The 23,454-nt window shown below is 57.4% G+C and overlaps 2 protein-coding genes across 6 annotated transcripts in view; one reads left to right on the top strand and one right to left on the bottom strand.

Annotated features, from left to right (window-relative positions):
- STK32C (serine/threonine kinase 32C) overlaps positions 1 to 7,420 on the top strand; it is a 65,235-nt gene extending 57,815 nt beyond the window's left edge. For both annotated transcript variants that reach the window (XM_030276916.4, XM_030276915.4), the window contains 4 exons: positions 1,207 to 1,332; positions 1,447 to 1,578; positions 2,184 to 2,251; positions 3,068 to 7,420. In XM_030276916.4, coding sequence (XP_030132776.4) covers positions 1,207 to 1,332; positions 1,447 to 1,578; positions 2,184 to 2,251; positions 3,068 to 3,191 — 450 coding nt within the window. In that variant the 3' untranslated portion in view covers positions 3,192 to 7,420. The remainder of the gene's footprint in view (positions 1 to 1,206; positions 1,333 to 1,446; positions 1,579 to 2,183; positions 2,252 to 3,067) is intronic.
- A 2,277-nt stretch (positions 7,421 to 9,697) lies between these two features.
- Positions 9,698 to 23,419, bottom strand: DPYSL4 (dihydropyrimidinase like 4). Of its 4 annotated transcripts, none has more exons than XM_030276910.4 (14): positions 23,078 to 23,419; positions 20,800 to 20,888; positions 20,336 to 20,520; positions 19,431 to 19,595; positions 18,064 to 18,125; positions 17,899 to 17,979; positions 15,948 to 16,016; positions 15,459 to 15,579; positions 14,724 to 14,880; positions 14,435 to 14,576; positions 12,992 to 13,162; positions 12,138 to 12,317; positions 11,037 to 11,184; positions 9,698 to 10,505 (listed from the first exon to the last, which is right to left on the bottom strand). In XM_030276910.4, the coding sequence occupies exons 1-14, from the start codon at positions 23,402 to 23,404 to the stop codon at positions 10,414 to 10,416; spliced, it is 1,989 nt and encodes a 662-aa protein (XP_030132770.4). In that variant the 5' UTR covers positions 23,405 to 23,419; the 3' UTR covers positions 9,698 to 10,413. The 4 variants fall into 4 exon arrangements, with proteins under 4 accessions (XP_030132770.4, XP_030132769.4, XP_072787484.1 ...); XM_030276909.4 differs by lacking the exon at positions 23,078 to 23,419 and adding an exon at positions 22,566 to 22,650; XM_072931383.1 differs by lacking the exon at positions 19,431 to 19,595.
- Between the last annotated feature and the right edge of the window lie 35 nt (positions 23,420 to 23,454).

The raw sequence follows: 23,454 nt of genomic DNA, 5'->3' as shown, positions 1-23,454 counted from the left end.
AAAGACAGGCTGGGAGAGTTAGGCATGTAAAGCTTTGAGAAGAGAAGCTCCAGGGAGACCTTAAAGTCCCTTCCAGTGCCTAAAGGGGCTCTAGGAGAGCTGGAGAGGGACTGGGGACAAGGCTGGAGGGACAGGACACAGGGAATGGCTCCCACTGCCAGGGGCAGGGATGGATGGGAGGTTGGGAATTGGGAATTGTTCCCTGGCAGGGTGGGCAGCCCTGGCACAGGTGCCCAGAGCAGCTGTGGCACCCCTGTATCCCTGGCAGTGCCCAAGGCCAGGCTGGACACTGGGGCTGGAGCAGCTGGGACAGTGGGAGGTGTCCCTGCCATGGCAGGGTGGCACTGGGTGAGCAGGGCTGGCACTGGTTCCAGTCCAGTCTGGGACCCTATGATTAGTGATGTGTGTTATGTGTTCATTACCCCTGTAATAAGATGCATGATGTTTGATAGCCAGGGAAGCAAAAAGACTGGTTTTGGTGTGACAGTCAGATTCCCAGCTGGGCTGGAATTGTGCCTTCCAGCATCCCATCCTCTTCATGGTCACTGTCAGCTCTGAAGGCAGCACCTCTGGCTGGGGTGGCAGCTGAGGTGGAGCTGCACTGCAGCACTGGCTGGTCCCTCTCGCTTGTTCTTTGGGCTGAAGGGTCTGAGGGGGTTGTGAGAGCTGCTGGGGGGTTCCAGCTCTGTGGAATGCTCTGCTGCTTTCCTCATGCTGCTGCTGGAGAAAGCTGGGATGCGTTGGGGCAGCTGGTTTAGCTGTGGCTTGCTTGAGAACTCTGAAAAGTAGCTGGTGAGTTTGCTGTAGGAAAGATAAAGCCAGTGCCGGCAGCAAATAAGTGCCTCTGATATGAGTTAATGTTGGGTGGGCAATTTGCATAATTAGATTCAGATTAATGAGGAGTTGCTGGCAGAGGCTGCGCGGTGCATTCGGCGGGTTTGCATTGCCATCTGCTGGGCAGCCGGGTCCCAGGGAATCCAGCCTCTCAGAGGCCTGTGCCAGCAGCCCCCTCAGCCGGGAGGGGACCCCCGTGTCCCCCCAGAGCATGTCCTTAGGTGTTTTTCCTGCAGTAAGTTATCCATATTCCCCTAAAGGCTCCCTGGTGTGGCTGAGCCCAGGCAGGCTGCTGCTGGCTGCCTTGCCCTCCTCCTCTGGCAGGAGCACTCTTCTCTGCAGCGCCTCTCAGCAGTGCTTTTCCCTCCCCAGCTGCTGACGGTGAATCCTGAGCACCGCTTCTCCTGCCTGGCGCACATCCAGGCCTCGGCCCAGCTCTCGGCCGTGGTCTGGAGCGACGTGTGCGAGAAGCGCGTGGAGCCAGCCTTCGTCCCCAACGTGAGTAGGGACGTGTCCCTGTCCCCAGCGGGGCTGCTCCTCAGGGGCACTGCGGGAACAGAGGTTTCTGAGGGGAGGAGGTGTCTGAGTCCCCGCTGTCCTGTGTCCCTGCAGAAGGGCCGCCTGCACTGTGACCCCACCTTCGAGCTGGAGGAGATGATTCTGGAGTCGAGGCCCCTGCACAAGAAGAAGAAGAGGCTCGCAAAGAACAAGTCAAGGGATAACAGCAAAGACAGCTCCCAGTCTGTATGTGCTCCCTGGGGTGGCGTGCAGCTGGGAAAAGGCTGGATCTGGGCGGGTGTTGCAGCTGTTCCGGCCACACTGCGGGAGCCATGGGTCTATTTTGATGAAACATTTGCCCATGGAGCTGTTTCAACAGCCACGTATTCCTCTTTTGGAAGTTTGACCAAACTTTCACAGCAGTGGGTACTTTGGAAAGTGAGATGGGCAGCAGAGGTCTGGGCAGCCCGGTGTGTTCAGCCCCTGTCCCTGCACAGCCCCAGGCTGGGCACAAGGCAGCAGCTCCCTGTGTGCCTTGGCAGGGACTCGCACGCGTGGGCTGTGTGCTGGGCTCTCCCCACGCTGCCTGAGCTTCCTTTGGGCTGACAGCACTCCCAAAATACAGGATACATGGAGAAGCAAGTTAGGTTTATGTCAGGAACGGTGTGATCTGTGTCTCATAGAAAACTGCTGCCATGGATGGCACCAGCTCCTGCTGAAAGCCACATGGCAGCTGGCTCTGCTGCCTCCAGCTGTTGGGCTGAGATTCACAGCTGGGAGTGCTGGGGGGCTGCAGGCAGCAATGAGATGCAGATGGGGCTGCTTATGCATGTTTTGTTTTTCTTCAATAGGAAAATGACTATCTCCAGGAATGCCTTGAAGCTATCCAGCAGGACTTTGTAATCTTCAACAGAGAGAAGTAAGTGTGTGGGGTGCTTTTTTTAGGGAAAAATACTACTTTTTCTGATTTCCCCTAGGAATCAGTGCCACAGTGCCTGACAGCCAGGAGCACCTTGCTGCTGGCTTAGCCCCGGGTGAATGGTGTCAGCAGAGGAGCTCAGGTGCTGCCTGTGTATGAAAAATGGCTCTAGCCACAAAGGGAGGCAAGATCAAGGATTATTAACTGCCATTAAATAAATTATGCTGTAGAGAGACTTCTGGGGTTTAACATGTGTGTGACACTGCCTCTGTTCCCCCATGGCACCTCCTCACCCAGCCTGCTTTTAGCAGATGATGTTTTGGGAAATGAAGGTGAGGAAGGTTGGACTCACCAAGCAATGATTGTGGAGATCTTTAACACATAGACTAAATTGGTGGGATCATTCAGGTTGGAGAAGTCCCTGGTGGGAATAAGCAGGCAGTGACAGTACTGGATTAAAGGCAGTGCTCTCCCAGGCTGGGCTGTTTGGTCCATAAGCAGAACGTGAGTCAGGCTCTGTGGAGCGGGGGCTGGCAGGAGCCTGGCAGTGCTGGGGGTACTTGTGGCTGAGGTCTGGGTGGGCTGAAGCCTTGCAGGCTGTTTTGGGGCCTTCCAGAGCAGTTTGGTGTGGTTTGCTGATACGCTGGGCTCTGTTTGTGAGCTCTGGGAGCACTCCTCGTTCTCCATGGCTCTGCCGTAGGCATCTCTGAGCAGGGAGTGCCCACCGGGACCCAGAGCCCCCTGCCCACTCCTGGGGGACAGCCTGGGGGACAGCCTGGGGGACAGCTCTGTAATCTGCTTCCTCCGCTCCCACAGGCTAAAGAAGAGCCAAGAGCAGCCGAGCGAGTCCGTGTCTGCCTCTGAGACCACCGAGGAGGCCGAGGCCGAGGCCGAGCCCCTGCACATGTGCAGCTCCGTGTGCTCCTCGGGCAGCAGCTAGGCCAGGCCAGGCCGACCTCACCTGCCCTCAGGTGTGCTGAGCACCCGAGCCTGCCCCGCTGCCGCCGGACAGCGCCGGCAGCTCCCCTTGAGAGCTGGAGCAAGCCAGAGCTCCACAGGACTGCCCCGGGCCGTGGATTTATGGCTCCCCTTGAGAGCTGGAGCAAGCCAGAGTTCCACAGGACTGCCCTGGGCCATGGATCACCAGCTCCCCTTTGGGGCTGGAGCAAGCCAGAGTTCCACAGGACTGCCCTGGGCTGTGGATTTACAGCTCCCCTTTGGGGCTGGAGCAAGCCAGAGTTCCACAGGACTGCCCTGGGCCATGGATCAACAGCTCCCCTTGAGAGCTGGAGCAAGCCAGAGTCCCACAGGACTGCCCTGGGCCGTGGGTCGCCAGCCCAGCTCCCCTTTGGGTCTGGAACAAGCCAGAGTTCCACAGGACTGCCCTGGGCCATGAATCAACAGCTCCCCTTGAGAGCTGGAGCACGCCAGAGTCCCACAGGACTGCCCCGGGCCATGGATCGCCAGCTCAGCTTCTCTTTGGGTCTGGAACAAGTCAGAGTCCCACAGGACTGACCCGGGCCATGGATCACCATCCCGGAGCCGTGCCTGCCCGTGGGGAAAGATATGGCCTATGCAATTTGTCAGGGGAGGAGATCAACTGAAATAAGTCTTTCTGTTTTAATGTCAGGCTGCTGATCTGCACGTTTTTAATGCAGTGAGGGGACGGGGAATAAAGCCATGTCCTTGGGTCCCACAGGGAGCGACAAGGAGCAGGAGACACAGAGCAGGGAGGAGCAGGGAGGAAGGCCCACGAGTGGTGTGAGTTTGACTGTGGCACTCCCTGTTCACAGATGCTGCTCAGGGGATTGTCAGTCCCTGTGCAGACCAGAGCATCCCCGGGGCCTCTCTGGCACCAGCTCCTGGGGGCCTCCAGCTGCTTGGGTCCTGCAGCACCAGGGTGTCCCAGGCACCTCCTTGTCCCTGTGTCACCTGTCAGTTCCTTTCCCCATTCGAGGCAAATAAATGTTTTTTGTGCACTCCATGGATTCTTCGGGGGCTGGGTAATGGTTCAAGGCATATTTGAGATGCAGAATGCATTTAAAATGTTTTCTTCCTTGACGTGGCTGCTGCGGGCAGTGAGGAGCTGTGGGATGGGTTGGAGGGTCTGGCTCCATGTGCCCAGGTTTGGAGGACACACTTTATCACAGGCTGAGGTTTTGTTGGAGGCAGAGTGGGTGGCCTTGCAAGGCTGCTTGGTTATAAAAGACAGGAATATTGTATTTCATCCTTTGATTTGCTTTATTTTCAGTGTAAAGTACAAGTACTGTATATAATTTGCCAATACTGTCTTAACTTCTTAATAAGACGGGAAATCTTGCCTTGCTCCAGCTGTGGGTGTTGCCTTTCTTGTTGGCAGGGGCCTTGGGTGTGTTAGTTGTTGGACCTGCTGCAGAGTGGGTTTCGGTTGCTGTGGCTGCCCCGAGGCCCTGGTGCCACAGGGCTGCTCTGGTGGCCCAGGTGTGTGGTGGGACCGCAGCCACCATGGCACCAGCAGCAGCTGTTTGCTGCCAGCACCGGGAGGCTGCGGTGTGTGCGCCCTGGCTGGCTGTTCCCAGTGCAGAGATGGGCGGGAGATGCTTTGGACAGATCGGGTTCTGTCAGGACGAGTTTGGTGCAGTTTTTGTTTCCATGAACAGACCAGAAAGGCGGAATGGTACAAAATGATCTTGCACAGGCAGGGACACAGCGTGTGTGTCTCCCACAGTTTTATGTGGGAATCAGTGTGTGGCTGCACTTGTGCAGAGATGTGTTTTCATGGAAGTCTTTAGGGGTGTGCAGGAGTAGGGGAGCTGAAGCTCTGGGTCCAATTACATGGTTATTTTCACAATAATTCATAGGAGATGCTGTCAGGCCCAGGTCCCTGGTGTCAGCCATGGGTCCTGCACACCCCTTGCCTCGTTAGGAGCTGTGTCAGTGACAGCTCAGGGGCTGTGGCCAGTCAGTGAGCGAGGGCTGAAATCAGCTGTCCTCCTGCTCCTTCTCCCAGCTGCAGGAGAGCACCTACCCTGGCTCTGTGCCCAGGCTGTGCTGGGGGAACCTGCCCTCTCTGCCCCCAGTAACTCCCAGTGTCATTACTGGGTACCAGGGAGGCGTGATTACCTTCTGTCACCTGTCAGAGCTCACCTCTGTGTGCAGGTGGGCCTGGTGCTCTGGCCCCTTTGCTGTGCTGAGCAGCCCCTGCTCTCCACACGGGCAGCCTGGTCCCTCCCCAGCGCTCTGTGCTCACTTTGTGTCTCCATCCCACATCTCCCAGCTGGAACACCCTGGCTATCCTGGCACAGCAGATGAGGCTCAAACCATGGAGTTATTCAGGAGGTGTGAATTACAGGTGATTTACTCCAGCCATGTGGGTAAGGTTTTACGGTTAATTCCATTGCACTATTTAGAAACCTCCTGTAAATAATGGCAACATTTTGGACTATCAGAATGACGAGGAGTGTCACTGATTTTTTGACCACACCATCCAATAGATGAGTGATGAAGATACATCATATTCAGCCAGAAGCTCTCAGGCCGGGAGAGGTCTGGCAGTTCCAGGACATGTGTAATTGATGTCTTCATGGCTTTCCTTAGACAAGAGACAAGAGGGCCCTGCGGTGGGGGTTGGTGTGTGTGGGGAGGAGCTGGCTTGCTTCTGACACGGAGCCTTCTCAGCCCAAGCCCTCTCTCTGTCAGTCACCTGTTCCCCTCTTCTCCAGTCATTGTGCAAAACAGCTCAGTGGCACCTGGCAGAAACCAGGAGAGCTTCTGGGGCGATGCCAGGGAATGGCTCCTTCCAGGGGAAACCCTCTGGGTGGATCCTGGCTGCCTGGGCAGCACCCCTGGAAGCCAGCAGTGCAGCTCCAGGTATGTGCTGGGGACACTGTTGAACCTGAATCCCTGGCAACAGCACCAGGACACAGAGCTGTGGGTCACTGCTGCGTGGGAGGGACACCGTGGACACATCGCTGAAGTGCTTGGTTTTGGTGGTGAATTATATTTGGGCATAACCTCGGCAGAGCCCGTGGGGGACAGGGTTTCATTGACACCTCTTTGCACTCAGTCCCTGGAGAAGAAATGGCACGAAAAGAGCATTTGGAAAAGGGACAAGTGGTAGGAAACAGCTCAGTGTTACTGTCAGAACCCCTGTGGAGGGTTTCAGTGCTCTGGGGCCTCCTGGCCCCTCGTGCCCCACTCTGGGCCCCTCTTGTGTCCCCATTGCTGTGTCCCTGTAACGAGCCAGTGCCAGCTGAGCCCAGCTGGGTCCCGCTGGCCCGATACATCCTTGTGCTCCTGCCAGGGTGTCCCATGTCCTGCTCACCCCATCCACAGTGCAGTCCTGGGGGTTTGCTCCCCTCTGCGCCCTGTGCCACTCCCGTGGGTGTTCCCTGTCCCTGGCCGCTGGCACATGGGGACAAAGGATGGGTGTGGTGCCCATGGTGGTGCCCGTGCTGGTGCCCTTGTTCTGGCTGAGCCCTGGCTGCTGCTGCTGGGCAAACCTCACAGTGAGGTCGTGACAGAGCCCTGCTCTCACGTCCCAGCTTGGAAGGTGTCACTTGCAGCTCTGGGCTACACCTCCACTACAGCCAGAGCACAGGAATTTTCTGTACATAAATATTTAAATACCTGTATTTTTTGTATGGCAGGTTTATACAGTGTGTGCCATTATCTGCTGTGAAAAGTCTACAGCACCTATAAATTATTCTCTTTTAATCACTTGCCATGAGATTGTTTTCTTATCTCTGTTGTGTTACAAGATTTTGCAAAGTTGCATATTTTTATGTGTTTGCATTGAATTCCACAGCCTTCACTGGGAATTTTGTGCAGAAGACAAATGGCAAGTCAGGTTCTGATGTTTCCTCTGTTGCCAATTCTCTGTTACTCCAGAGCTTGCCAAAAAGAGTCTAAGAGTAATAAAATAATAGCAAAAATACCAGTAATATGGACTTGACCCTGGACAGTGCTGAAATTCTGCTGCATTGGGAGGGATTTTTTAAAAATTATTTCAGTGCAGATATATGTAAATATATCTTTGTATTTTATGTTAATACATTCCTGTAATTTTCTTGCATGACAGTTTTACCACATCACAGAATATTTAAGTTATGACAAGGTTGTGTTTTTGCAGATACCATCGGAAGCCATTGCACATGTGGAGTAATAAATGTGTGCTCTTGACATTGCCAAGGGTTTGGGGTCATTTCCAGGGTATTGATGCACGAAAGCACGGCAGCATCCAAAGGCTGGAATCCTGGAGCCCAGCTGGGATCTGGGCTGGTGGGACACTACCAGCCAGCACAGAGCTGGGTGGGAGGGGGTTTGGGAATGCTGCCGTGAATGCCTTGGAAACGGGCGCTGGGAGGGGAACAGCCGCCCCAGGTGTGTGTTCCTCTGGGTGCCAGCCAGGGTTTGTGTTCACGGGCAGGCTGTACCTGCTCTGTGTTCCTGGGCAGGCTGTACCTGCTCTGTGTTTGTGTTCAGGCTGTGCCTCCTCTGTGTTCCACCTTCAGGCTGTACCTGCTCTGTGTTACTGTTCAGGCTGTACCTGCTCTCCACGTTCAGACTGTACCTGCTCTCCACATTCAGGCTGTACCTTCTCTGTGTTTGTGTTCAAGCTGTACCTGCTCTGTGTTGCTGTTCAGGCTGTCCCTGCTCTGTGTTTGTGTTCAGGCTGTCCCTGCTCTGTGTTGCTGTTCAGGCTGTCCCTGCTCTGTGTTCCTGTTCAGGCTGTACCTGCTCTGTGTTCCACATTCAGGGTGTACCTGCTCTCCACGTTCAGGCTGTCCCTGCTCTCCACGGGGCTGTGGGCCCTGTCCATGCTGGGTGGTGTCTCGGTGAGGACGGGAGCCCCGGGCACAGCCACGGGCCTGGGACAGCTGTGCCCACACCAACCCTGCTGCCATCGGTGCTGGGGGCACAGGGTGGGGCAGAGGGGCAGGGCATGGGGCACAGAGGGCACGACAGCCACGGCTCACAGGTGTTTGCTATTTCCCCGTACAGCCCTGGATTTTTTATCCTGACCTCAATGAAAGCACCCCTGGAAGTGTCAGGAGATCTCAGCTTTTCCTCTTTGATACCCCTGAGTGCAGGAATAATTTAACTGCTGTCCTGAGGGACCTGGGGGTCCATCCCATCTCCAGGCACGAGCTGGGGCCTTGGGGCTCCTCGCTGGAGCCGGGGCTGAGCCGGGGCTGTGCGTCAGTCAAGGGCACGGAGCGTCTCCGGGTGTCCCTGACCCAGAGCCTGCAGGAAAGCTGTCCCAAGGAATTAGGGCCAGGCGCTGTGTGGGTGCCACGGGGGGGTTCCTGCAGGCTCTGCTCCATCAGCAGCAGCTGTGGGACTCACTCAGCCGCTCCTGGCAGCGGGAGAGCTGCAGGGATGCTGCTGGCTCCGATCCCTGCCCCGGGAGGAGCTGGGGCAGCCGCGCTGGCTCTGACAGCTCCCTGACAGAGGCAATAAATGCCAACCCTCCCTGCCCCAGGGCACGTCTGGCAGGGCTGGAGCCTTGGGCTGGCACAGAGGTGGAGGCACCTAAACTCGGTGATGTGGGAGAGGGAACAGGGACTCTGCTGGGTCCTCACTGGCCCGGGGGCCTGGCACGAACCAGGGCAGCTGTGGGAAAAGGACATTTGCAGCACAGGGACCTCAGAACTTCCTTTGCTAAGTGTTTACAGGCTGGGGGTGCTGGGATATCCCTGTCACCCGTGGATGTTGGGGTGATGGGGAGGTCACTGCCATCAGACTGTGACTTCTGCCTTTCCCATTCCTTATGGATTCCCCACTGCTGTCATTTAAGCTCTATTCAGGATGAAAAGAGATCATAGAATCGTCAATAGCTTGGGTTGGAAGGGACCTTAAAGCTCAGCTCATTCCACCCCCTGCCATGGCAGCGACACCTTCCACTAGATGTTAATGGACTTGGTGTAATTTCAGGGAAAATCAGAAAATCAACAAATGAAATTAATTAAATGAAATTTAAAATTAAATATAAAACATCCAAAAAAATACATTCCCATGTGCTTAACACAGAAATTACTGCAGCATTAAACTGTGAAATGTAGGTCATATCAGATAATCAAAAAAGACAAAAAAATCCCCTGCAAAAAATTAAATCCCTCCCTGCTATACATTTATGGATTCATTCCTAATTCATGGATTCATGTATCTGGAGCTGCCACGTGTGGTTCCAGCCCCCACTCATAAATCAGATCCCTACTTGTGCCGCCACAACCCCTGCTCCCTTTCTTGTGCCTGGCTCAGACAGAGCTGGAGACCCAAGCCTGGCGGTGCCCAAGGGAAATCAGTGTCTCATGAACGTGCCACGAGGTCTCACCAGCCTGAGGAGAAGGGGAGAAGGGGGCACAGAAACCTGCAAGTCAGGATGGCACCGTGCAAGCCTCACCCAGAAAAACTCAGAGGAAGAAAACGACAAAATGGACTCGGGTGCATCAACCACTTCCAGCATTTTGCGGTTTCCAACCAAGTTTATTCCAAGCAAGGAGCGGACAAGAACGGAAAGCCATTCCTGGAGGTACATGCATGGCTCTATGGCCAGAGGCACACTCTGTGTACACACCTTTAAATATAATAACTGGGCTAGAATAATCTTCATAAAAAAGTGTGTTGCATGCACCTGGCCTCCAAACGAGCCCTGGTATTGGCTGTTGGACTCACACTCAGTTCTTGAAAAAGTGTATAAATGATCTTTAAAAAACAAGGCTGGCAGAAGGACACCAGCCCACGGCACGGCCGGGCCCTGGAGGGCCAGCACCACTCTGCCCCAGGACACGGGGCTGCACTCGCCCCTGAGCTGTGACCAACGAGGGACACACAGTCTGGGGGTGGCCCTGGGAGCACGGCCAGGGCGGAGGGCTCTGGCTGGACACCACCAAAGTGCTCAGCTGTTGGAAGTCCTTTGATGGGAGCGGGCAGCGGATGCTGCTGGAAAGGAGCGTGATCCAGCCCTGCAGCCCTGGGGACGTGGCGGTGCCGCATGCACAGGGAAGGGCTTTCCTAGCAGCTAGCGAGGGAACACGGGCAGAGAACCCAGCTGGGAGCGCTGCCTCGGGCGTCACTCTACTTTCTACCTACGAGGGAAGGGCTGGCACAGCTGAGGAGCTCGAGGGCGGCCCACCGGCCCCGTCCCGGCAGCGCTGGCGGGGACCGGCGCGGGGACGGCGTCAGGACAGCGAGGTGATGTTGGACCTCCCGCCCGGCGGGGCCATGATCTTCTGCGCCGTGCGCCGGGCAATGTGGTCATCTGCCTGTGACCCTGCGGAGAGCGGACAGCGGGGTGGTCCCACTGCTTTACGTGCCACAACCATAAAGCTTTTCCTCAGAAAATGCTAATAATTTCATTGTGTGTCACTTTGGACACTCTACAAGCATGGCACAGTTTGGAATGGCTGTATTTGCCTGAATGTCTTAATTTTTCATTGTTGCTTTCTGGAAGATTTCCAAGTGGGTTTCCTATAAATAAATTTTGTATATAATAAAACATGGGGACTGGTAACATTTATCAAACAATATAGGACCCACGTGACCCAATCAGCTAAAAAACCATTATGGAAGTCATTTTAGGGCAGAGCATTGGCTCTCCCGACAGCTGCTGGGCAGGTTTCTGCAGAGCCAATGATGCTGGATCACGGCTCTGCTCCTGGGAGCAGAGCCCCCGTCAGGCTTCGTGCTCTGACATAAATACTGCAGAACATTCCAGAGCTGTGCTGCGCTTGGCCCCGTTGCTGCTGAGCAGAACTGGGTTTTCTGTCGCTGAGGGTCCCCCCGGCCCCCCGGCCCCACGTACCGGACAGGCTGAAGCCGGACTGGTGCAGGTTGCGCACGGGCGCGGCCGCGGCTTTGCCGGCGCCGGGCGCCACGGCCTTGACGCTGGCGGGCAGCTCGTGCACCGGCCCGTCGTACATCCCGCGGGGCACGCCGTGCACCTCGGCCAGCTGCAGGGAGACAGCGTCAGCCACGGTGGGGACGGGCCACAGCCCGGGGCAGCGGCCTGCAGCTGTGCCAGGGGACATTGGGCTGGGCACCGGGACGTTTCTCCGTGGCACAGCTGCCAGGCAGGCCTGGAGCCCCCATCCCCAGGGGCATTCACAGCCCTGTGCATGTGGTGCCTGGGGACATGGGCAGTGCTGGCCTGGGCAGGGCTGGGAGAGTGACTGGAGTTGATGGCCTTAAAAGGACTTTCAACTGGCCTCAGACACCTCCAGGGACTGGGCATCTACAGCTTCTCTGGCTCCCATTCCCACCCTGCAGGGAGCTGGCACATCCCCATCCTGCCTCCAGGCACCCCAGACACCCTGAGGCACACCAGAGTCGGGGCTCCTGCCTCTGCAGTTAATTTGGGTTACTGATTCCTGCTGTGCTTTGTGCAGGATGTAGAATTACACTGTCTGCAATAGCACACGGAAAAGGGAAGGAGGACAGAGCTGTTAAGAAGCTCTTTACATTATTTGCATGTCTTTGTGTCTCAAAAGCTGTGCCAGCACACAGGAGGATTTATCTTACTGTATTTCCAGTACCTAGGGGATGTACATCCCTTACCCTCCAATGGCTGCAGAGCAGACACTGGAAACACAGCAACAGAAACTCCTCTAGCACAGCTGGGAGAGGAATTCCTCCCTCTACCTCAATACAAACCAAAAAGCCCTTTTGCTACAAGTCCTATTTTTGTTTTGTAACATTATAATAGGCTAATAAAACTGTCATTATTAGCGCTAATACTAAGAATTCTTGACTGAGGAGCCAGGCACTTACACGACAACACACAGAAAGAAATAGCACTGATAATATTCCTGCTGCTGTTGCAGGTTTGCCATCACAGCAGCCCCAATACACTACAGCAGAGATTGTGATCAAAACACAGGATTATGGCAAATAAAACTCTCCTTACCCTGTTTCTTGCCTTTATCCTTTTGTAAACGAAGTCAGGGAATGTCTTCCTAGGGATGAAGCGACCTGAGCCCTGGGTGACACACAGATTTCCATCTTCAAGGACAACTCTTCCCTGACTTATGACCACGGCTGGGACCCCGTGGCACTCAGTGCCTTCAAATATGTTGTACTCCACATTCTAGAAAAAGCAAACCCTGATATTCAGTGCCTGCAGGATGTAAGAGGAGGCCAACAATGCCCCCCATTTTTGTACACTGCTCTTCGTGAACCATCAGCCAGAACTAACTAACCCCTCATATTTCAAATAACGTGATTCCAAAGGGAAGCAAAATGGAACCGAGAAAATCAACCTCAAAACCAATAATATTAAACTACAGCAATAGTTTAATACTTTTATTAAATTATATTTATATTATGATATTATTTAGATATTCTTTATGGAATATTTAAATGTTGTATTATATTAATACCAGTATATATTAACTATAGCAATAGGTTAATACATATTAAACTGTAACTAATACACATTGCAGTTTAGCAATAGCTCACTACTTCAGTTCAGCACCTATATTTTTCTAGTCCACAGCAAATACACTGACCTTAAGATTTCTTTACCAGATGCCAGCTGTCTTGGAGTGGTCACTAAGTACCAATCCCACCTTTTACAGCAATAAAAGAATATTTTCCTACTATTTTTAAAAGCAAATTCAAGGTCCTTCATCAGTTTACCCAGACAGACAAAACAACTCCTCCCCTGCTGAATGAGCTGATCCAGGTAAGGACATGCATTGCTTTCCAGACCCCTTCTGACTCTAAAACCAGCCCCAGAAAATGATTTAAAATATATTTTACCAAATTGTGGGTTTTTGCTGAGATGATTTTCGTAGCCTTGGGGTTCCACAGCACCAGGTCTGCGTCGGAGCCCACGGCCACGCGCCCCTTCCTGGGGTAGCAGTTGAAGATCTTGGCAGCGTTGGTGCTGGTCACTGCTACGAAATCGTTCTCGTCCATCTTCCCAGGGACCTGGGGAGGGGAAACAGCCCAGGTGGGCATGGCCCCGTGCCTGCTGTGGGCACAGCCCCGTGCCTGCTGTGGGCACGGCCCCGTGCCTGCTGTGGGCACGGCCCTGTGCCTGCTGTGGGCACGGCCCCGTGCCTGCTGTGGGCACAGTCCCTCCCCATGGCCGGGCCCGGGCTGTCCCCCTGGGAGGAGCTGCTGCCCCCACCCCTGGGCCCATGTGGGGTGAGGCTCTGCTCTGTGGTTACAGAGGAAGGGGGGTGTGGGAACGAGCTGGGTCCCTGTGCGATAAAGGATATCAGACACAGGTTTTATTTTCCTTGGACTCCAAAGGTGGAAGTCTCTGAAAAACAAGACCTTCACTGGTTGGCTCCAACTCCTGCACAGGCACCTCAGGATCACTGAAGAGGGTTAAGGACAGCCCAGTGAAGAAGGACTGGAAGTGAACCTAACCAGGGCTACTTATTTACCATCTTCACTCATCATCTTAAGAAAAGTTCCTTTTCTCTTTGAACAAAGCCCACCTAAGGGAGGTTTCAGGGTGACTTGGCTCCCAAGCTCCTGCAGTCTGCAGAGGGACATCTGCCCTGTGGGATGCAGGATAGGGCCCCCCAGGGATGCTGCTGGCAGGGAAATGAAGTGTGCCCTGGGAGCGGGACACAGACACAGCCCTGCAGCCAGGCAGACAGAGGTGACATGGAGACCTGTCCCCACTGGTGGGGCCTGGGGTGACCTGGCAGCTGGAAGCACGGCCACGGCCATGTCCCACGGGAGAGACCCCCTCTCCCCATCGCCTGCCCAGGCCTCTGGTGGCACGAGGGGACAGGAACAGCTCATCACCCACGGGAGAAAGTGAGGGGACAGGAACAGCTCATCACCCACGGGAGAAAGTGAGGGGACAGGAACACCTCATCACCCACGGGAGAAAGTGAGGGGACAGGAACACCTCATCACCCACGGGAGAAAGTGAGGGGACAGGAACACCTCATCACCCACGGGAGACAGTGAGGGGACAGGAACAGCTCATCACCCACGGGAGAAAGTGCTGCAGAGACTCCCTGGTGGCTGAGCGAGAGCGGAGGGGGTCCCCACGCAGCAGCCTTTGAAGACACCGTGAAGGCATTTGTGTGTCTCAGTCTCTCCCTGGCAGCTCTCTGAAGCTGCAGCCGTGTCTAGACAGTGTCACCGCTCTGGCTGGTCTGAATGAACGGGGCTGTGACAGCCTGGAGCCCGTTCCAGCTCCCGTGTGCTCCCGTGCAGCTGCAGCGCAGCACCTACCACACACTTCTCCCAGACTATGGACATCCTCTCCTCGATGCCGTTGGTGCCCTCGGGGATGAGGGTGAAGTTGTCCTTGCCCACGGCCTTCTGCGCAGTGGTGAAGGTGCAGTGGGCGCTGCCGGTGACCTGCAGGTCCCCGCTGGGGAAAGGACAGGGCTCAGCGAGGGGGACACTGCTGGCACCCCCGGCTGGCAGAGCCCCCTTGCCGGGCAGACCAGACCGTGGGGGCACCGCTGGCTCGAGGGCTGCGGGCAGGTGGGTGAGCCCAGGGGTGACAGGGACCCACCTGGCCAGCAGAGTGCTGAGGTGGTCTGGCGTGCTGGGGTCGGGGCTGACGGGGGGGGACGTGACGAAAGCGGCGGCTTTGGCCCAGTTTTTGCTCCAGTAGTGGGAGCCGTGGGTGCCCAGGCTGGCCGTGATGGGCTCCCCGAACACCACGGTGCCTGCGGAGCGGCGCGGGTGGGGAGCCGGCACAGCGCTGCCCTAACCACGCTCAGCGCTCCCCTCCTGCGGCACTCCCGCACTCTTAGGTTATCTCAGGTGACTGGGAGACACCGTCAAAGCACGTTCTGGACCTGCCTGTCCTCTCCTTTCACCAGGCACACATTCACCCGTGTCTGCCCGGCAGGCTCCGGGCTGGGGAAGTGGTGCCTGTGCTCCCCCTTCCCCCCTGCTCCCCACAGGATCCATCCCAGCCCTTCCCACTCCAGCCCCAGTCACACTTTGGAGCTTGCTCCACATCTGCTTTTCATTCAGTTCACACCAAACCATCACAAGTGGATTCTCCCCCGTTTCTCAGCTGTGTCTGCCTAGATGGAAGTGTCACACTTTCCAACACATCCAATCTTCCCAGCTCCAAGCAATTAGCTCCAGCCCACCCTACCATGGAAACCAGCACGAGCCTCAGCGCCCCGAGAGTGTGGGGGAGCTCAGGAGACAAGGACTTCTCAGAGCTCACAGTCAGAATGAGATTCCTGGCTGCACTTAGGGGTTCAGGGGCTGCCTGTGCAGCCAGTGTTACCTTTCCTCTTGGCCTGAGCCACGACATCTGCAGCACCCCTGCTCATGACCTTGGTGATGTAGAGGGGGCAGTTGGCCTGCTTGGCGATGGTGATGGCGCGGAACACGGCCTCGGCCTCCACCTGCGGGCACAAGGACATGGCACACGTGTCCCACAGCACAGGTGTCCATGGCACAGGTGTCCATGGCACAGGTGTCCCAGGCACAGGTGTCCATGGCACAGGTATCCCACCACACAGGTATCCCACCACACAGGTGTCCCACAGCACAGTTATCCCATGACACAGGTATCCCACCACACAGGTGTCCCACGGCACAGGTGTCCCAGGACACAGGTGTCCCACCACACAGGTATCCCACCACACAGGTGTCCCACAGCACAGGTGTCCCACCACACAGGTGTCCCACAGCACAGGTATCCCACCCCACAGGTGTCCCAGCCCCTCTGCACGGCAGGGCCTCAGCTTGGCACGGGGGCTGATGGCGTTACCTCCTCGGGGCGGCTGAGGACGTGCCCCTCCGGGCCCGTAATCCCCAGCTCCAGCAGCCTCTTCTGCTCCTGGGGGCAGGAGGAAGGAGAGAGCAGTCAGTCAGACCATGGGACACAGCACACCTTGTCCAGAGCCACCCGAGGGCAGGTGGTGAGTGAGGAACCTGAGCAGGTGGGGCACGGGACACTGCCCGGGGACATCCCACTCACCTCAGGGCCACCCCTCAGAGACCTGTCCTGCATTGCAGAAATGCTCCTGCATGGGAGCTGCTCTGCCCCAGCAGCACCTCTGGACCTTCTCACCCCTCAAACCCAGGGTTCTGCAGGAGGGGACTCACACCCAGGCTGCCCCAGCCCCCGTGCATGGCTGCAGCAAAGGGAGAGGGATCCCACCACCTGAGCCTGTGGAGCTGCTCAGGAGCCCCTGGAGGAGGCAGGGATGGGCACAGGGATGTGAGACCGTCATGGGCATGCAGCAAGTGCCACCTCTCCCAGGCACTCCTGTCCCTCTGCACCTCACCGTGAGGCACGGAGGAAAGGGAACACACAGGGACAGATGCTGAGATGAGCTCTGGGGTGTCCCAGGTCACTCACGTGGCAGATGTCCAGCACACACCTCACCCTGTCCCCCTGCTGCTCTGGATCATGTAACCTCCCAGCCAGCTGGCACTAGGGCAAGGATGCAATCCAACCCCACGGAGCAGATCCCACCGGATCCTTTAAAGGACCCTGCTCTTAGACACGCCTGTTTGTCTGTATTCTTGTCACAGATCTCCTCCAAGTGTGTCCCCAGGGCTCGTGTCACCATGCTGGCAGCTGACGGAAGCACTATGAGCTGCCTGGCTCCACAGCCAGCTGAGGAGCAGGTTTCCAGATCAAATCCCAGGAGGTGGGAATTAGCCTTTATCCTGTTTGTTCACATAAAGCCACTTGAAGGATTGGATCTGGCTTTCAGTTCAGCCTCCCTCCCACACCAGACTGACTGCTGGTGTGACCGTGAGCCTGAGGAACTGCCAGTCTAACTCCACCGTGCGTGTCTGGCTGAGGCTGGAGCCAAGACTGTCTTTGCTACAGGTCAAAAGGAAAAACAAGGCCCATGGGCAAAGGCTGTGACACCAAGGAATTCCCAGGTGCTGATGGTGGAGTTAAATACTGCCAATGTCATGGATATTGCTGTATAATCCTCAAACCTCCTGATTTTTTCAAGTAATCCAAACTCCTAAACACGACAGATAATGGGATAAAGCATCACTTAAGGCAGTCAGTCATCCCTTAGGAACCCCCAAAGTGATTTTTGGGAACCCAAGCACATGTGAAGATCCATGAGGACACGGATGATTCCACAGGACACCCTGATCCTCCTGCACATTCCTCTGCCTGCACATGCTGCTACACAGGGTCCTGTTCCCTCCAGGGCTGTGGGGCTGCAGCTCCCTGGGCAGGGGCTGGGCAGGGGCAGGGACAGGGACACAGGGACAGGGGCAGGGACAGGGACAGGGGCAGGGACAGGGACAGGGGCAGGGACAGGGGCTGAGCAGGGACAGGGACAGGGACAGGGACAGGGATGGGACAGGGACAGGGACAGGGACAGGGACAGGGGCAGGGGCAGGGACAGGGACAGGGGCAGAATAGGGACAGGGACAGGGACAGGGACAGGGACAGGGACAGGGACAGGGGCAGGGACAGGGACAGGGACAGGGACAGGAGCAGGAGCAGGAGCAGGAGCAGGGCAGGGACAGGGACAGGGACAGGGACAGGGACAGGGACAGGGACAGGGACAGGGACAGGGACAGGGACAGGGACAGGGACAGGGACAGGGGCAGGAGCAGGAGTAGGACAGGGGCAGGGACAGGGACAGGGGCAGGAGCAGGACAGGGACAGGAGCAGAGGCAGGAGTTCTCCTCGCCATGCCCTGGTCACCCCTGGGTGCCCGCAGACACGAACACGGTACCTCCTCGATGATGTCCCCGTTCTCCGCGTGCACTTGGGCGATGGCCCCCAGGTCCCGGATGGTGCAGAAGATCTCGTACATCTGCAGACACAGGGGGTGCCCGGGTCAGCCCTGCCACCGCCCCCGCGGCTCCGAGCGGGGCTGTGCCTTCCCTGCGTGTCCTACCTGGCCATCCGTGCACTGCAGCTTGTCCTTGTAAGCCATGAACACCAGGAACGAGTTCACGCCTTGAAAATAGAAAAGGACACGTGTGGCTTTGTCCCTTTGTCACTGCCCTGCTGTGACAGGGGGTTGTGCTGGCGAGGGTTACACTGGAAGCAAAGAAAAGCCAAGGGCTGACGTGGGAAATGTCCCCACTGACCCCAAAACCTGGGACTTGTGAAAGACAATAAACCCCCACTTTATGGTGCACCTGAACCAAAAAATGAAACCCCTGTGGTTCATGTTTGGGGCTGGGTACCCTCTGTGACAGGGTCTGAATGCTCACTCAGCTGCCTCACTCCCAGGCTGGTTTTCCTCCAGTGGTGGCTTCAGTCTATGGCTTATTCTCAAATTTGGGACAAGGCATGGAGGGACAGGACACAGGGAATGGCTCCCACTGCCAGGGGCAGGGCTGGATGGGATGTTGGGAATCAGGAATTGTTCCCTGGCAGGGTGGGCAGCCCTGGCACAGGTGCCCAGAGCAGCTGTGGCACCCCTGGATCCCTGGCAGTGCCCAAGGCCAGGCTGGACACTGGGGCTGGAGCAGCTGGGACAGTGGGAGGTGTTCCTGAAATGGCAGGGAATGGGATCAGGTCTGTTCCAATCCAAACCATGCCATGATTCTATGAATTGCTGCTGCATTTTTAATGGATAGAGGCAATAAGCAATACCAAACCATGATCAAATTACAGCTGCATTTCATCTGTGTTCCAAGGAACAGCTCCATTACTTCAGTCACTGCATTTTAATAGGAAATTCACTGTGAATTTCTATGGTAATTGGCCAATTAAACCCTTGCTTGCAAGACTACAAATTACACTGAAGACATTTAGCTGTGCATTAGCATATCTGAAGGAAAGTGTAATTCCAAACCTGGCAATAGGTATTAATGAATGCAGGAATCCCTGTCCTGGTCTACTTTCCTGCTTTCCAGCCAGCCATGTCCCACGGATACCTCGGGATGCACGGGAGTTACAGGCACAATGGAACCACTGCGGAACGCTTAAAGCTGACTTTCCTTCTCTAAGCCCTGTCTCGGAGGTTTTTCATGAAATGCTTTTTCTGTACATCAGGGTGGCCAACCCTACTCCTTTGGCTTCCAAAATCCCCTTCCATGACCAGGCTGCCAATTGCCCAAAGGTGAGGGCACAGACACAGAAGTTATGGCAGGAGCTTGGTGCCCGTGTTCCCATCCACAGCTCTCTCCTGGGCGGCCAAGGACAGGGAGGGCCCGCGGAGCACGGCCACCGTGCCCGCCCTGCCGAGCTGGGTGCCAGGGGACAGCAGGGCTGCCCTGCAGCGACCCGACCCGTGGGTCCCTGTGCCCTTACCCTTGTCCTTGACCAGGGCCTCCATCTCCTCCCGGAGGCTCTCGTGCCAGCGCGGGATGTCCACGCTCAGGCCGTAGTCGCAGCAGGCCTGGCCGTCGGCGTGGCCGCGCCACTGCTCGTAGGCGGCCAGGAGGCTGCTCCCCGCGTCCGGGCACACGTGCTCAACTGCGGGGACACGGGTGTCAGGGACGGGCACGCGCCGGGCACCGGGCACGGAGGCGGCAGTGCCAGCTCGCTCCCAGCGCCGCCGAGGGACAGGGGCGCCGCGTGTCCCAGACCGAGGGACACAAGCAAACCCCACTCATGGCTTTGCCATCTGTTCCTCGGCCGGCGCAGCACCCCGAGGGCTGGGCATGGCTCTGCTCGGGGCAGCTCCCGTGGGCAGCCCCAGTGCCCGCCACGTCCCTCAGCTCTGCCCCCGCTCCCTGCAGCCCCGGCTGCGGGCTCGCCACGAGCTGTGCCAGGGCTGCTGGGACTGGTCCTGCAGTCACAAACTGCAGGGGTTCTTGGGAATGGAGCAGGAACAGAACAGACAGCGCAATTATTTTACATTAACACAAAAATGGAGCCTGTGCGTAAAGCTGAGAAACTCAAAAATGCCCACACCTGCAGAGCTGTTAAAAACATATTAAAATGTGTTTAAAGTGTTCTTCTGTCTTGCTCTCTGATGAGGTGAGGCAGGAGCAGACAGATATTTTTAATTTACGTGTGTATTTTTAATATCCACGTGCAGCAAGAGAAGGAGGTTCTGCACAGTGCACAACTCCTTCAGTTAGCTTTGTGGATTTGTCCAGCAGAAATGGACATTTCTGTGCTGGGAAGGTAAGCAAACATCCCTGCAGTGCCTCCAGGCCTGGTGTACTGTGCCAGAAAAGGGCAGCCTGCAGGGACGTGCTCCCCCTTACTGATCATGGTGGTGCCTCCTGCCAGCGCTGCCTTGGTGCCCTGGAAGAAGCCGTCGGCCGAGCTCATGCCCAGGACGGGCGCCTGCAGCCGCGTGTGGACGTCGATGCCCCCCGGCATCACCAGCTGCCCGTGGGCATCGATGATCCTGGTGCCACGGGGAATGACCAGGTGCTCTCCAATTTGCCTGGAAAGGAAATCAAGATCTCCTCTTAGCTGGCAACAACTCTGAAGTGAGGGTGCCAAAACAACCTCTGTTACTCCTCCCCAGGCTGCCAGTGCTCTGCAAGTCTTTCCACCTGCAGAACTACTCCAGCGTAGCTCTTTCCTGACACTGCTCTAAAATGCTGTCGTTATTTAGCCAAAAGATTCTCAAGAACAAATGACGGGAAGGAACCTTGTTCAAATCCCAAGGCACTGTATCATTCTAAGAAATTACATAAGCAAATATAAATTTTTAACTTACTTTATTAAGCCATCCTCCACATAAACATCTGCATAAAATGACTGATCATCGTTGACAATTTTTCCTCCTTTGATTAGAATGTGGTCACTCTAATGGGAAAAAAATCCACAGTTTTTAAACATTTTTTTTGTTTGGATTCCACTTCACTCATTCCAAGCTTTAAGTAAATCTAGGTTTAGTATTTTCCCTCCAGTTCAATGTCTATCCAGACTATTCTACAACTACATTTGCAAGGGGAGCCATATGAAATTTCATTCGGAGGAGCCCAGCTCTCTGTAGGGTGGCATCACCAGCCTGGCAGCCCTGGGCACCGCCAGCTCCAAGGGCTGAGCCGTGCTCCTGCCTCAGCTCCGGCCACCAGGCTTCTCAGTGCATCTCATTAACCTGGTAATTTATTGCCATTCATTCGTTTTCAGTCGCGGCAGAGGCAGATAAAGCCTCGAGGACTTGCCTCACTTCAAAGCCAGACACTGGCACAGTTTTCAGATTTGCAGAATCTTCACCCAGAATCTTTAACTAGAAAATTTAGGAAGCAGCAGCACTGATGTCTATGTGGAGCTGCAACCTAATTTCAGAGGATTCCTTCCCTGCTCTCTGGTGTCGCTTGAAAAATGATTTGCAGTGCTGGAATGGGCAACACAAAGAGCACGGCCTGGGCACAAAACCAGCCGAGGGACGCCTGAGCACGTGGCGGCACAGCCTGGAGATGCTGCACCACAAAGAGCCGCTCCGGAGGCAAAACTGCCTAGAAACACTTCGGGGCTTCTTTAAATGAGTATCGCTCGTATAGGAAAGGAAAACTAAAGAATTGCATCCTTTTTTTTTTTTTTTTTTCTTTTTCTTTAACTGTCAGTGATTTATTGTCTTTATTGTTTCCCCTTGTCCCATAACATCAATCAAAAGAAGCCTCAGTGTTGCTGCCCCACGGGAGAGCCTGACAGCCCCTCCCCCTGTGGGGCCCATCTTCACCCCATCCCCATCCTCACCCTCATCCTCACCCCGTGCCCACCCGGCGGCAGCGCCCCACTCCCGGGACCCGCTCCCGCAGCCCCGGAACGCGGCCGGTCCCCGGCTCCCGCACCCACCGGGCTGTCCCCACGGCAGTTCTGCCACGGGCCAGCAAGAGGAGGAAAAACAAAACACAAGGCATCGCAATCCAGGGATTTGTCCCGGCTCCTGCCGGGAAGCGCCGGGAGGAGGGAATCCCCTCCCACGCAGCGCCGGGGGCCGGGGGAGCGGCGGGGGCACCGGGGAGCGCGGGCGGGACCCCGGGCTGGGGCGGGGGGCAGAACCCGGCTGCGAGATGCTCTCAGTCTGCCAAGCCCATCCCGTCACAAAAGCGTGCCCGGAGCTCATCTCCGGCCCGGCGGCACCGGGAACCGGGGGCACGGCGGGGCAGCCCGCCCGCCTTTGTCCCCCCGGGGCGGCCCCGGGACAAAGCGCCGGGACCGCCGGGCTCCGGTCGGACCGCGCAACAAAGGAGCGGAGCGGGCAGGGCAGGGCAGGGGGCTCGGCCCCGCGGCCACCGGCACCGCCGGCACCGGTACTGCCGGTAACGGTACTGCCGGTAACGGTACTGCCGGCAGCAGCACCGCCGGTAATGGCACCGCCGGGCGCTCACCCCGGGGCGGGCAGGAGCCCGCGGCGCTCCCCGGCTGTACGAGACCGCCCGCCCCGCTCCATCTCCGGCGGCCGGAGCGACCCCCGGCCCCAGCCCGGCCCGCAGCCGCGGGGTCCCGCACCCTCGCCCCGGGGGGACCCCTCACCTTTTCGCGGGTCCCGCTCCTCCTGCCCGGCTGCGACATCGCCGCCGCCTCCGCCGCCCGCCCGTGTGCGGGACCGCCGCGCGCCCCCGCCTGCGTGCGCGCCCCCGCGCGGCCCGCCGCGTGCCCGGCCGGACAGAGACGGACCCGAGGGGCCGGGCGGACCGGGACCGGCCGGAGGGACCGGGCAGGACCGGGGGGACCGGGACCGGCCGGAGGGACCGGGCGGGACCGCTCGGCGCCCTCGCACCGTGCCCTGCCCAAAGCCGCGCCGCAGGGACGGGCCCAGCGCCCGCTCCCGGCACCGGCTCCGCGGGACGGGACGGGACGGGACAGGGCGGGACGGGATGGAATGGGACGGGACGGGATGGAACGGGATGGAACGGAACGGGGCGGGGCGGGACGGGACGGAACGGGACAGGGCGGGATGGGACAGGCCGGCAGGAGGACGGCCGGACGGGTCCCCGCTCGCCCTCGCGGTGGCCCCGGCCCCTGTCCCGGCGCAGCCCCGTTACCTGCCGGCAGCCGTCGGGCAGCGCAGCCGGAGCGCTCGGGGGCAGCGCGGCCGCGGTGGGGCCGGGGCCGGGGCCGGGGCCGGGGCCGGGGCCGGGGCTGGGGCTCGGTCCCGCTTCGGGGCTCGGTCCCGGCTGGTTGTCGCGGCGGTGTCCCCCGACGGGTGTTGCTGTTCCGGAGGCGGCGAGCGAGGCGAAGTTGAGCGTCTTGTTGTCGAAGGCGTCCTCCACGCTGCAGAACATACCGCCGCGCTTCTGCCGCGGCCGCGGGCTGCCCGCGCCCAGCCCCGCGAAGCAGGCGGGCAGAGCCTCCTCCTGCCGCCCCGCCATGGGCCCGCACCCGGTGCTGCTGCGCTCCCGCAGCCCTGCCCCGCGAGGAG

The sequence above is a fragment of the Taeniopygia guttata genome, chromosome 6 (genome assembly GCF_048771995.1).
Source record: "Taeniopygia guttata chromosome 6, bTaeGut7.mat, whole genome shotgun sequence".
In the NCBI taxonomy this organism is placed as follows: domain Eukaryota; kingdom Metazoa; phylum Chordata; class Aves; order Passeriformes; family Estrildidae; genus Taeniopygia; species Taeniopygia guttata.
This window is presented reverse-complemented; position numbering and strand designations above follow the sequence as displayed.

Excerpts from the sequence above, each read along its gene's own strand:
- DPYSL4 (XM_030276910.4), bottom strand. The coding sequence starts at position 23,404 with ATGGCGGGGCGGCAGGAGGAGGCTCTGCCCGCCTGCTTCGCGGGGCTG. Across the intron at positions 17,980-18,063 it reads TGCAGTGCACGGATGGCCAG|ATGTACGAGATCTTCTGCAC; the intron begins GTAGGACACGCA and ends CTGTGTCTGCAG. Across the intron at positions 14,577-14,723 it reads CTCAGCACTCTGCTGGCCAG|CGGGGACCTGCAGGTCACCG; the intron begins GTGGGTCCCTGT and ends TCCTTTCCCCAG.